This window comes from Choristoneura fumiferana, chromosome 23 (assembly GCF_025370935.1).
Source record: "Choristoneura fumiferana chromosome 23, NRCan_CFum_1, whole genome shotgun sequence".
Lineage (NCBI taxonomy): Eukaryota > Metazoa > Arthropoda > Insecta > Lepidoptera > Tortricidae > Choristoneura > Choristoneura fumiferana.
This window is the reverse complement of record NC_133494.1, coordinates 15782291-15795183: the sequence shown is the minus strand read 5'-3', so window position 1 is coordinate 15795183 and position 12893 is coordinate 15782291. Positions and strand designations below refer to the sequence as shown.

Here is a 12893-nt window from a genome sequence, read left to right as displayed (position 1 = left end):
TGTGTGTTTCCGGTACAGGCACCATATCCAGGCTCTGATGAGTACAAGATGTTTGTTTGATGGATGTTATGCCATGTACACCTGTATTTTAGTACTCAATTTGATGTCATGGGAGCGAAACACCCGATCACGGAGTTTGGCAAAAACAACTATGGTAAAGCCAACTCTGCTGGTAATTTCTAAATCAAGGTCACCTTTGGCTGTGATGCTACTTTCTAAGTATTTAAATTTGTCGACCTGCTTCAATGCTTACACACATTATAATGTGTGCAAAACAGTAACAAGAATAAAAGGCGATCGACTGATTACTGCTGTAAAGAAATCCAATATCTCCGGCCGCAGGCCGATGTGATTAGATAAAGAGCTAGCAAGCAATCTTAGTATAAACTGAGTCGCGTCGTGGAGCCGTGCACTCTCACAAGTACCGCCGGCGAGCTCTCTCTCCGCCATGCGCCCCTGTAGTCTGGTGTTGATGGTCGCGGTCGTAGCGGTAGCGCATGGCGACCGCTACCATGACCGGCGGCCGGCCCCCGCCGCCGCGCCTTCGTCCCGCGCCATCCCGCCCTCAGAGGAAGAGCGTGCCGCCTCGTACTGGTACGCGGAGGCGTTCGACGCGATCGAGGCGCGGCTCTCGCCGCCTGCGTACGACTCAGTGGCGCGGAACGTGGTCATGTTCCTGGGCGACGGGCTATCCGTGCCCACGCTGGCGCCGGCACGCACGCTGAAAGGACAGCGACAAGGACGCTCGGGCGAGGAGGAACAGCTCGCCTACGAACGGTTCCCCGTCACTGGACTCGCTAAGGTATGCAACATTTACTGCACCAACAATAGAGCATTGTGCATTGAGGGGCGTGAGAAGGGGATTACTAACGAGATTCTATTCGAAGCCTGACGCCGGAGGCGGAGTGCTTTTAATGACTAGAGTTTGTAATCCCCTTACGGCCCGTGATACACACAATGATTTCAGGAACTATATTTTCTGCCACTTAAATTTAGATTTGTCACTAAACTGCGATACCCTAATTATAATATCTATCCCTAAGAAATATATTAGTCATCATATTAATCAAAACTGTCTCTAAGTATGAGTCATCAGATTAATGTAAACCAGTATCCTAAATTATAGTTAGATCATCAAAATTCGATCACCAAAATAATAGATCTGTCACCTATGTAATAAATAGATCAGTTACTTAATTCGATGCTTCTACCTATCCTACTAAGGCAGGTCTGGTTAGGTACGATGACGAGCGAAGCGAGGAGGAGTGTTAGGTAGAACTGCGACCATCAGTGCGCGAGCCGAGCGAGCGAAGCGAGCGTGCCGCGGTAGCGGCCGACAAAGTGCCTGAACCGAACATTTTTTGCTAATACTTTTATGATCAGTACAAATTTTTGTAGTAGGTACTTGAGCTTGGATATTTGTATGTATTTAAGTATATATATATATATACATATTGTGTCTACCCGTTGTTTAGCACCCATAGCTTATTCTGTGCCCATAGGACAAACTTTGCTTAATTTGGGGCTCGGTCGATTGGTGTTATTTGTGGGAGGTTATTATTATAATTATTTCATTCATTGTTTATCATTATCGTCAAATTTTAGTTCAATTATTTGATGATCAATATTATTTTCCAGTGATTATAATTAATTTTTAGGTAGCCATTTCTATATTGTTTGGTGATTCAGTTTTAGTGACACATCTATTATTTTGGAACCCAATGTAATTATTTGATGATCAATATTATTTCCAAGTAATTTTTAGGGTTCCGGAGCCAAAATGGCAAAAATGGAACCCTTATAGTTTCGCCATGTCTGTCTGTCTGTCTGTCTGTCCGTCCGTCCTCGGCTTTGCTCAGGGAATATCAATGCCAGAAACCTGTAATTTTGCACGAATAAACATATATGTAAACTATGCCGACAAAATGGTACAATAAAAAATAAAAATATATTTTTTTAGGGTACCTCCCATAGACGTAAAGTGGGGGTGATTTTTTTTCTCATCCAACCCTATAGTGTGGGGTATCGTAGGATAGGTCTTTTAAAACCATTAGGGGTTTGCTAAGACGATTTTTCGATTCAGTGATTTGTTTACGAAATATTCAACTTTAAAGTGCAAATTTTCATTAAAATCGAGCGTTCTCCCCCCTCTAAAATCTAAACCGGTGGGTGGAAAAATTTGAAAAATTCAGCATGGTAGTAAGTATATCAAACTTTCAAGGAAAACTATAACGGCTAAGTTTGATCGAGAATTATTAGTAGTTTATGAGTAAATAGCAGCCTAAAGTATAAAAAATCCTTAGAAAAATATTACTTAATTTTTTCGTAATGGCAACGGAACCCTATTTTGGGCGTGTCCGACACGCTCTTGGCCGGTTTTTTATATATCTCGTCTCGTTCCGCTCAGCTGTTTCCACCGGAGCGGTGCTGTGCGAGGATAGGTAAATGAAGCGCTCTCGGTTCATGAAAAACAGATTCCTCGCAACTCATTCTGGCACATGTATGGTGGAAACGCAGCCTTAGTGTGCGACGCAGCCTTAGTGTAGTTGATGTTAAAATTGGAATGATCAATCGGTCGATCGTGTTCCAGACGTACTGCGTCGACAAACAAATACCAGACTCGGCGTGCACGGCCACGGCCTACCTGTGCGGCGTCAAAAACAACTACGGCACCCTCGGGGTCACGGCGCGCGTCCCTCGCTACGACTGCGACGCCTCCACCGACCGCGCCACGCACCTCGAGTCCATCGCCGCCTGGGCGCTCGCCGACGGACGCAGCGCCGGTACGAGTCAACACCGCAACCGCCGCCATATTATATCCGCATGTGCTCGTAGCACGCCCTCCTAACGAACTAATGAATCCGTTCGCAGGCATCGTGACGACGACGCGCATCACGCACGCGTCGCCGGCGGGCGCGTACGCCAACAGCGCCGACCGCGGCTGGGAGAGCGACGCCGACCTGCGCGCCGCGGCCGTCGACCCCGCCGCCTGCCCCGACATCGCCGACCAGCTCGTCAACTCCCACCCCGGCAACCAGTTCCAGGCGAGTCAAAGCGTCACACCTAAAATATTATGAACATATTGACATATTATATGCAAACGTTTGAGATTCGGACAGTAAATGAAACTATTTTGGAGAACCAACAAAAGTCCATTAACTGTGGTCAACATAAAACTAAAACAATACGGCACTCATTCACTGAAATCTTAGTAATGTAATTATCACAACGATTCACAGAAACCTAAAGAAAAGCCTAGTTAATAAGTAAGAAACAGGTAACAATTCGAGAGACTGTCGACTCGGGCCAGACTTCTTTTACAAACTGACAATTGACGATCGTTTTCCTGCGTCCAGATCTCAGGCTCTGTCGAGCGCGCCACCCATGGCAACACTAGCGTTTCCTAGCTGCTTTGCTTACTTTGGAACTAGGTCAATCGGTATCAAGTGTCCCGTGATATTTATTTATTTTTTATTCATTTAATGCTAATCCTTAATAAACTCCGCATGTCAATGACCAATATTCATAATTCTAAATGTATACGACCATGAAATTTCACAATCCGCGAAATTAACACAGGTAATTCTGGGAGGAGGTCGGCGCGCGTTCCGGCCGACCACCGTGTTGGACGAGGAGTACTCTCCGGGACGTCGCCTGGACGGGCGGGACCTGATAGAGGAGTGGCGCGGCCAGCGCGCGGCGGCCGGCGTCGCGCACGCGTACGTGTGGAACCGCACAGAGCTGCTGCGGGCCGTCGAGGACCCGCCCGAGTACCTCCTGGGTCTGTTCGAGGCCAACCACATGCAGTACGCCGCCGAAGCGCGCGCCGCCGGCAACGACGAGCCCACGCTGGCCGAGATGACTGAGGCGGCCATCCGCGTGCTGTCCCGCAACCCGCGCGGCTTCTTCCTGTTCGTGGAGGGCGGCCGCATCGACCACGCGCACCACGACAACCTGCCGCACCTGGCGCTGGACGAGACGCTCGCGCTGAGCGACGCCGTGGAGCGCGCCGACGCGCTGCTGCCGCCCGCCAGCTCGCTGCTGGTGCTGACCGCCGACCACTCGCACGTGATGGCCTTCAACGGGTACTCGCGGCGCGGGACCGACATCCTCGGGCCCTCCGACGACATCGGCGACGACGGCGTGCCCTACATGACGCTGTCCTACACCAACGGACCCGGCTACAGGTCGCAGCAGGGCGTTGGACGCGTCGACGTTACTCAAGATAGTGATTTCAGTGAGTCAATTTACTACACATTTTCCACAGCGAGCGAAAATAGGGACTATGACCTGACCCGACAAGCGTAACGACACATGTGACATTATGATCATACATAGTGGTTAACTGCTGGACATAGGCCTCTCTCAAAACTACTGAACTCGATTATTAGCTCTCCTCATTCAGTTGCTGCCCCACCAGTACCATCGGCCCACATAGCGGCTGTACGGCGCTTTGCAGCTACGAGCTTCACTAGGTTTGCCGTAGCGAGGCCTCCGCATATAAGAACCGATCTGCCCTGCCTGATGGCTATCAACTCTGTAGGAAATGTGAGAATGTGGACTGCCCGCTGCCGTTTCAACTTGTTAATGCCCTGAGTTATATCAGTGGCTTTGAGTTTTTTGATAAATTACATTAAAACAAAGTCGATTCGATCCCTTAGAAAAACTCCAGCCATAGTTTTTTTCCATAGCTTACTGACCTTAAGCTTATGGAAAAGCCACACTGTAGGTGGTTACATTTTGACCTCATATACAAAGGACACACTATTCTAGGTTTTCGATTTTAGGCTTTGAGAAAAAGGGTGAAAGAAGACTCGACCAAGTTTCCCTAACTAGTTGTTTCTACCTCGTTGGAGAAATTCCCTAGGTACACTAAATCAATCAGAAACAACTTTGAGGTTAGACTCCATTTACGGCGATCGGTCCGGGGTCAGCGTACTTAATGATAATTTTGGTTTTATTCTTGTTCATCCGGAGACCGATTCGCTGAGAAGAATTACCTGTTCGGCATGTTGAAACATGTTTGTGCTTATTGCAGTGTCTATCGCCTGGATGACGCACGCAGAAGTCCCGCTGGCGTCTGAGACGCACGGCGGCGACGACGTGGCGGTGTTCGCGCGCGGGCCGCAGCAGCAGCTGTTCACGGGGCTGTACGAGCAGAGCCAGCTGCCGCACCTCATGGCGCACGCCGCCTGCCTGGGGCCCGCCGCCGCACTCCGCGCCGAGTGCTCGCGCCCGAGCCCGCGCCGGAGCCCGAGCCCGAGCCGGAGCCCGAGCCAGCCCCGTCGCCCGACGCCGCCGCGCCGCCTGCGAGCGCCGCCGCCGCGCTTTTGCTGGCAGCGGCGCTTCTCCGGCTCCTGTAGATGTCCTCCGCAAAATCACATGAGAATACTCGTTTACACACGACAATGATAAAAACGATTTAAAATAAAACTGTTGTTTTGGTTTGTGCGAACAAAATAATCTCCAACGATTCGTCATATACACATTAGATAAATCTGCGCATTAGTGAAAGGGATAAATCGCTACGATAAATGGTTGTCATTGTTTATGTAACAAACGTAACACAATTGACCTGCCTTGTGCCTTGTATGAGCTTCGGTAGTCAAAAGGAGCGAAAAAGAAAACTAGTACGCTGACTTACTTCCTTAGCAGGTCTTGTCTGACTTGTTTTGAACTGAGCTGAAAATTCTTTCGTCAGGACTCAAATTGGTAATTTAGTTAGCTCGAAACCAAAGACCGCAAGGTACATAAGTTTGTGTTTAATGCTTAGGTTTATCTTTTAAATCATTATTTGCAATTTGGTCTCGCAAACGATCAACAAAATCTAAAAGTAAAAATTTATGAGGGTTTCTTCTCGAAAAGATTTTAAATTAGATTACATATATTACTAAATGCGAAATTACTCCAATTCCATGAAACTGAAGCCTGCGGGGCGGAAGTGAGACAGAATACGAAGAAGAGACGAACTGAAACAAAAATTACAAAAGCAAGATATTTATGTCGTCTAGTTTATAAACTTTTTTATTTAGTTTGTAAGAATTATGTTTTATTTTTAATTTATATAGCTATATCTGCTATTTTAATAATAAATTTTATACAATTACATATTTTTATTTACCTTCTATTCGAACGCTGAGTTATATCGATACCTTGAGGCTCAAAGGGCGTAAAGGACATTTGGGCGTAAAGGCACCCTCTATGGCACATAATAATATATTATTTAAATAAAAAACGCTTGTGCAATGTGCACTTATACTACAAGATCGGTCGGTCAGCGGTTAGAATACAAAACAAAGTTTTGATCATCCCTCGGAAACGACAATTTTTTACGGGACGTATTATACATACAAGTATAAACCTTCCTATTGTATCACTCTATCTGTTGCTGAAAACTGCATTAAAATCCGTTTTGTAATTTAAAAGATCTAAGCGAACAGACAGCGGAAGCAACTTTATTTTATACTATATAAAGATATGCAGCATATTTATGTGCAATAAAATTCCGTGTGAGACTTGTTTATTTAAGAGCTAGGATGAAAACAATACGCTTCTTGTATCGGGATCCCCTTTTCTATTAGTTCTATCTATGTAACGATTAAAAATACTAACCTCAGTGATGAATGTGATAATAGATGTAACTAAACAGCATATCAACAAATAATAAGAACACATGAGTCGATCTTAGGGAAGTCATTTCAACTTTGAAAATAAAATTAAATGTAATACGATTCTTTTATTGGGTTATTTATTTTTAATTAAATTAAATTTTTATTATTTGTTGTAGCGGAAGTAGAAATACACATTATAATATTAAAATTTCAGCCATCAATTTATCTTTTACTATTACTAATTCACGTCGTATAGACCTGTGACAGATAAACGGATAAGGCAGCATCAGTAATAGGGTTCCCTATGTCACCTTTCGCGTATGGAACCCTTAAAAGTTATGTACATTACGAAAAATTATAACATCGATAGTGGTTAACTTTAAGAAGTCTTAAAAAAATAATAGAAATTCAACAATAATTACTTAAGAATACTACCAAGTAACAAGGTTTATTTCGCATTAACACTTACTAGAGGGGCAAGAATACTTTTAAAATGCAGAAAAATGTGAGTGTTATTCATAGTATGCTTTAAGTTGCCTTAAGAGCACAATTAACGCAAAAAAAATTGGTATTATCCTTGTTTTAGATCAATTTTCGAGTCAAAAAAGCATTAAAACATCAATAAGTAACGATAGAGACAACCGATGCGGGTGGAGAAAGTAATAAAATGTAGTAAATAAATACCATTACCCTATAAACATTTTTGCTGTCCCACAAACCAGGATTTTTTTTTGTTATTCACGAAAAACGTGTTAAATACCTACCGACCGAGGTAATGTAGCCAAGCGAGCCTCTGATGGGTGGGTGTGGGGGGCGAAATTTTTGCGCGATTTTTGAATGCTGAGTATGCGGGAATGAAAGCCCTGATGATAAGATGTACATGAAAGTCAATTTCACGCAAAAAAAAACATATTAAACATTAAAAAGGTTTTTTTTTTCGGTTACATACGAAAACTTGAACCTAACTGAACCATAATACAACAAATGTTACCATACATTAAAGAGTACTGTTACAGTACTTGTAACCTATAGATGAAATCATAAACGAACACTAATTTAGACACTAGCACCTAACAGGTTAAAAGCGAAATTTTAGAAACCTAACAATTTGAAACAACATTTTAAAACCTGACCATGTGGAACTTAACTTTTTAAAACCTAAAAATTCCACCCACTCAAAATCGAGAAGCGTTCCACATTTTTTTTCTTTTTATGTATTGTTATTTTTTCTATTAAATTAATTCTATTTTTTATTTGAACCTAACTTTTTTTAAACCTAAAAATTACATACCTACCTTTTTGAAACTTAATATTTTCAAACCTAACTTTTTTAAACCTAACAATTACAAACCTAATTTTATTAAACCTAACAATTTCAAACCTAATTTTATTAAACCTAACAATTTCAAACCTAATTTTATTAAACCTAACAATTTAAAACCTACCTTTTTTAAACTTATTAATTTCAAACCTAACAATTTCAAACCTACCTTTTTTAAACTTAACAATTTCAAACCTAATTTTATTAAACCTAACAATTTCAAACCTAATTTTATTAAACCTAACAATTTCAAACCTAACTTTTTTAAACCTCTCAATTTCAAACCTACCTTTTTAAAACAACAATTTCTAACTTAACTTTTTAAAACCTAAACAAGATTTAAAAACCTGACAATGCAAAACCGGGCCATGACCTGCGCCAAGCGGGCCCGCGACAGCAACGAGTGTCGTCATGGCCACTGATAAATGATTTTGCACAATGTGAACTGAGTGACCGCTACACCAGTCGCTCTCGGACACAAGATCAGTTGTCGCGCTTAGCAGCTAGCGGGTCAGCTTGTAGGAGAGAAAGTTAACAAAGAATTATCTGAAGACTCGATTTATTTAGTTGTATAAAAAATAGGCTCTCCTACAGAACGCGGCATGAGATTTCAGGGTGAAGGTTCGTACAAGTGGTTGGTTCAGGAATTACAGGCAGGCACTTCCCTTGGCCCGGGTGTTGAGTTGGCGCAGGTGAAGTAGCGGCTGGACGTACTGGACGGAAGCCTCTTGAGCAGCCGGTGTGCTGGCCAGGTGGTTACTGAAGGTGCAGATGTTGAGAGGACCTCAGAGAGTTTGTAACGGAACGTTTGGCGGCATCTGTCGGAATTAAAAGTCACTTCGTTGAAAGCATCAATGTCGTGTATTTTTTACTGTAGCTTAAACAGCGAGTGACATTGACAGAGACATTTGTTTCGGATTTGAGTTTGACAGCTTGATCCTTCATCGTCATCGATGATGTCGGCGGATGTGCGTTTGCGTAGAGGAGCTGCGTGGCAAATATGCCTCCGCCTTGGAATCCCGAGGCATCCCATGATTATAAGGCCAAATGGCTGAAAGTTTGTAATGGGACAACTTCAAATGTAGTAAGTTTGTCATTCCTGAAGTTAGTTCAGTGTTTTTTTCTGGATTTCTGATAGTAACAATAGTTTATGGAACCTTAAAATTTTATGTCGCCTGGAACTGTAATTTTCTTCAGCCGTCAACACTGCACTGGTGAGTATCATAAAGACTGGCAATTTCAGTCAACAGTGCTGTAAAGATAAGATAGATATTTAATGCTGACATTTTGTTACAGAGATTTTGAAATAATACAGTACTGGATCTAGGGGTGGGAGAAGGAAAAAAGATCAATCCTTCGAGGTAAATATTGATGATGCCTTTCTACATACTCTTAAACCAGTAGTGTCAATGATGGCTGTAACAAATAATGTTTTGTTTCAGGGTTTTCATATTCATTTTCAGTTTCATATTCAGTTTTCGTTTTCATTTTTATATCAATTTTATTGAACTGTATGTACTGAAAGTACTGTACTGAATTAATTTTCATCTCTATCGCTGTCTTCTTCATGCTATGTCGCTATACTGAAGCACTTACTCCAGTCCTCGTCACCACGGATGGTTGATGTCACATAGCATGTTTTAACTAGTACTTGGGGACAGCTCATCAATATCTAGTGGAAGCCGAGAGATAGGAGACAAAGCACAGGACAGCCGGACGGTAGAAGCACGGAGTGAGTGTGACCTGTCAGGTTTGAGAAGAGCCCTCCTGTAAGTCATCTTTTGATCTCTCAGCAACCATAAACACTGCAGTTTTCATAATAAGTAAGAAGCAACAAATTTTCCAAACAACGCGAACCGTTAACGCGACCCTGTTTCTCTTCTGTCTTGGGAGTCTGACCTTACATTTATCCAAACACCATATGTAAGAACCAGTGTTAAAATTCCACCTTCGCTGATTAAAGACTTTCACTGCAGAAGAGTATTTTTATTTTATTTTTACTTACTCGAAAATAGCAATAAACTAAGAAAAAAACAATCAAAATCGCGCATTTAACTAATACAGGGGTACATTTTCTGCAGGAGGTATCCGGAGTAATCCCACCTAGGCCACCGTATTGAAAGATACCCCGCGAATCACCGCAGCCAGAGTTGCAGTGTGCAGTAATGAGGTGCAAGGAAGCTCTTACCCTCCCATTTGACTGTGTCGCGTGGTAGCCCTAACAAGCCTAATAACAGCTGTGTTTAGTTTTGCTACTCACGGTTAGAGGGCGCTGTTTTAAAAGCGTAAATATTCACCATGAATAAAAACAGCTAATTTCCTGAGTATTTATAGCTTATTAAAATTACACTCTCGCATGCGTCTTACGGCGTGCTGTCGATCAGCTGATTCGGACAGCTGACGGCAGGTCAATGACCTTTAAAAAGGAAAGCTCGCCTGAAAGCTTCACTTTCTTCGAGCACATCAAGCAGCTACGAGTAGTTAAACAAATTCTTAATTAATTCTTAACAATTTATTTTATTTAATATCTTCACATCGCCGAACACAAGGTGAGACCTAATATTTAATCTCAAACTTCTATCTTTGTAATTTCTATTTTCCAAATTCTAGCTATGTCCGTTAAACACTTTAACGGTTCCAATTTAAATATTTTTCTAACGAACTTTGTCGCTGTTCCTAATTTAAATCTGTAACGGTCTTCAACCGAATTTTATTTCAATAAACTACTGTTTCCTTTCTTCCATTCTATTTTTTTTTTTTTTTTTTTTTTTTAAATTGTTAGGTTGAAATTGTTAGGTTTGAAATTGTTAGGTTTAATAAAATTAGGTTTGAAATTGTTAGGTTTAATAAATTAGGTTAGGTTAGGTTAGGTTAGGTTAGGTTAGGTTAGGTTAGGTTAGGTTAGGTTTGGAGCGGCCGAGCGCCGGCCACTATACCATATCGGGAGTCCGGCCCGTCTTAGAAAGATGGGTCGCAAGGACATGGGTGTTGTCTCCTTCCATCTAGCGCAGGTGCTGTCGGGGCATGGCTGCTTCGGCAAGTACCTGTGCAAGATTGCAAGGAAGGAGACAACACCAATGTGCCACCACTGCGGCGGGGCGGAAGACACCGCGCAGCACACGCTGCAGATGTGTCCCGCCTTTGACGGGCAAAGAGCATGTCTAAAGGCAGTGATAGGGAATGACCTCTCGCTGCCGGCCGTCGTTAAATCCATGACCGACAGCGAGAGGTCGTGGATCGCCATGGCCTCCTTCTGCGAGGAGGTGATGGCGATAAAAGAGGAAGCGGAGCGTGAGCGGGAAGAGGACCCGACCTCTCAGCCCATGCGCCGCAGGCGAGTTGGGCGACGGCGGTTGAACCACAACCGCGCAATTCCGCCCTAATAGGGACTGCGGGTGACGGGCACGGGGAAGCCCGTCCTCTGCCGATAACGTCCCTGAGCTGGTAGGCGCGCCAAGTGTTCCGGCGCGCCTACAGCGATGGTAAGAAGGAGACGAAAGGTCCCCTGAGATGGGTCCACAAATGGACAACTGTCGCGCGTCCGGGCCATGGAAGTTCACAGTTCCCACAGCCCGGCCGCTACAAAGGCAGCGAAGAGGAACACCCTGGGGTTTTTAGTGGGTACACCGCCCCCATCTGGGGCGGGAGTCCCACATGCCCACCGGTCTCCCCGGGCCGGTGAAGTCCGTAAAGGATTTTCCCCAGGTTAAAAAAAAAAAAAAAAAAAAAAAAAAAAAAAAAAAAAAAAAAAAAAAAAGGTTAGGTTAGGTTCGCCGACGATACCCTCGTTACGGCCCGCGGTGCCACCTTTCGCGACGCGGCCCTGCTGGCCACTGCCGGCGTGGCCCACGTTGTGGAGAAGATCCGGAAGCTGGGGTTGGAGGTTGCCCTCCATAAGTCTGAGGCTATTTGCTTTCATGGGCCCCGGAGGGCACCTCCAGCAAATGCAAGCATAGTGGTGGGCGGAGTCACCATCGGCGTCGGGAGGACGATGAAGTACCTGGGACTCGTCCTCGACAGCCGGTGGGACTTCGAAGAACATTTCCGGCGCTTGGCTCCGAAGCTGGTGGCACGGCATCGGCACTGAGCCGGCTGCTCCCGAACGTGGGCGGGCCAAAGGCGGGCTGCCGCCGACTGTACACAGGTGTTGTGCGGTCGATGGCCCTGTACGGGGCACCCATATGGGTAAATGCCCTTTCCGCCCGGAACAAGACCCACTTGCGGCAACCGCAAAGGGTCATGGCGGTAAGGGTATCAAGGGCGTACCGCACCACCTCGTTCGAGGCGGCCTGCGTACTGGCGGGTACCCCACCATGGGAGCTAGATGCCGAAGTTCTAGCCGACGTTTACCAGCGGGTAGCCGAGGCGCGCGCCAGAGGAGAACGGCCCTGTCCGGAAGAGATAAGGCGGTGGAGAGACATCTCCCGCCAAATTCTCTTCCGGAAATGGCTGGAGGCTCTGGAGCGGCCGAGCGCCGGCCACTGGACCATATCGGGAGTCCGGCCCGTCTTAGACAGATGGGTCGACAGAACATGGGGTGTTGTCTCCTTTCATCTAGCGCAGGTACTGTCGGGGCATGGCTGCTTCGGCAAGTACCTGTGCAAGATTGCAAGGAGGGAGACAACACCAATGTGCCACCACTGCGGCGGGGCGGAAGACACCGCGCAGCACACGCTGCAGATGTGTCCCGCCTTTGACGGTGTGCGAGAAAGCCTCAAGGCAGTGTTAGGTAACGACCTCTCGCTGCCGGCCGTCGTTAAATCCATGACCGACAGCGAGAGGTCGTGGATCGCCATGGCCTCCTTCTGCGAGGAGGTGATGGCAATCAAGGAAGGAGCGGAACGGGAGCGAGAGGAGGACCCGTCCTCCCAGCCCCTGCGCCGCAGGCGAGTTGGGCGGAGGCGGTTAGGTTATAACCGCCGCCAAATACCGCCCTAATAGGGACTGCGGGTGACGGGCAC

General features: G+C 45.3%; 2 protein-coding genes across 2 annotated transcripts; both read left to right on the top strand.

Moving 5' to 3' along the window:
• The first annotated feature begins 384 nt into the window (after positions 1–384).
• Positions 385–6108, top strand: LOC141441048 (membrane-bound alkaline phosphatase-like). Its single transcript, XM_074105674.1, has 5 exons — positions 385–802; positions 2591–2783; positions 2872–3044; positions 3580–4237; positions 5039–6108. The coding sequence occupies exons 1-5, from the start codon at positions 449–451 to the stop codon at positions 5410–5412; spliced, it is 1752 nt and encodes a 583-aa protein (XP_073961775.1). The 5' UTR covers positions 385–448; the 3' UTR covers positions 5413–6108.
• A 4790-nt stretch (positions 6109–10898) lies between these two features.
• LOC141441264 (uncharacterized) lies at positions 10899–11315 on the top strand. The gene has a single exon (XM_074105933.1). It carries the CDS (start codon positions 10899–10901, stop codon positions 11313–11315), a length of 417 nt encoding a protein of 138 aa, XP_073962034.1.
• Positions 11316–12893: the final 1578 nt, after the last annotated feature.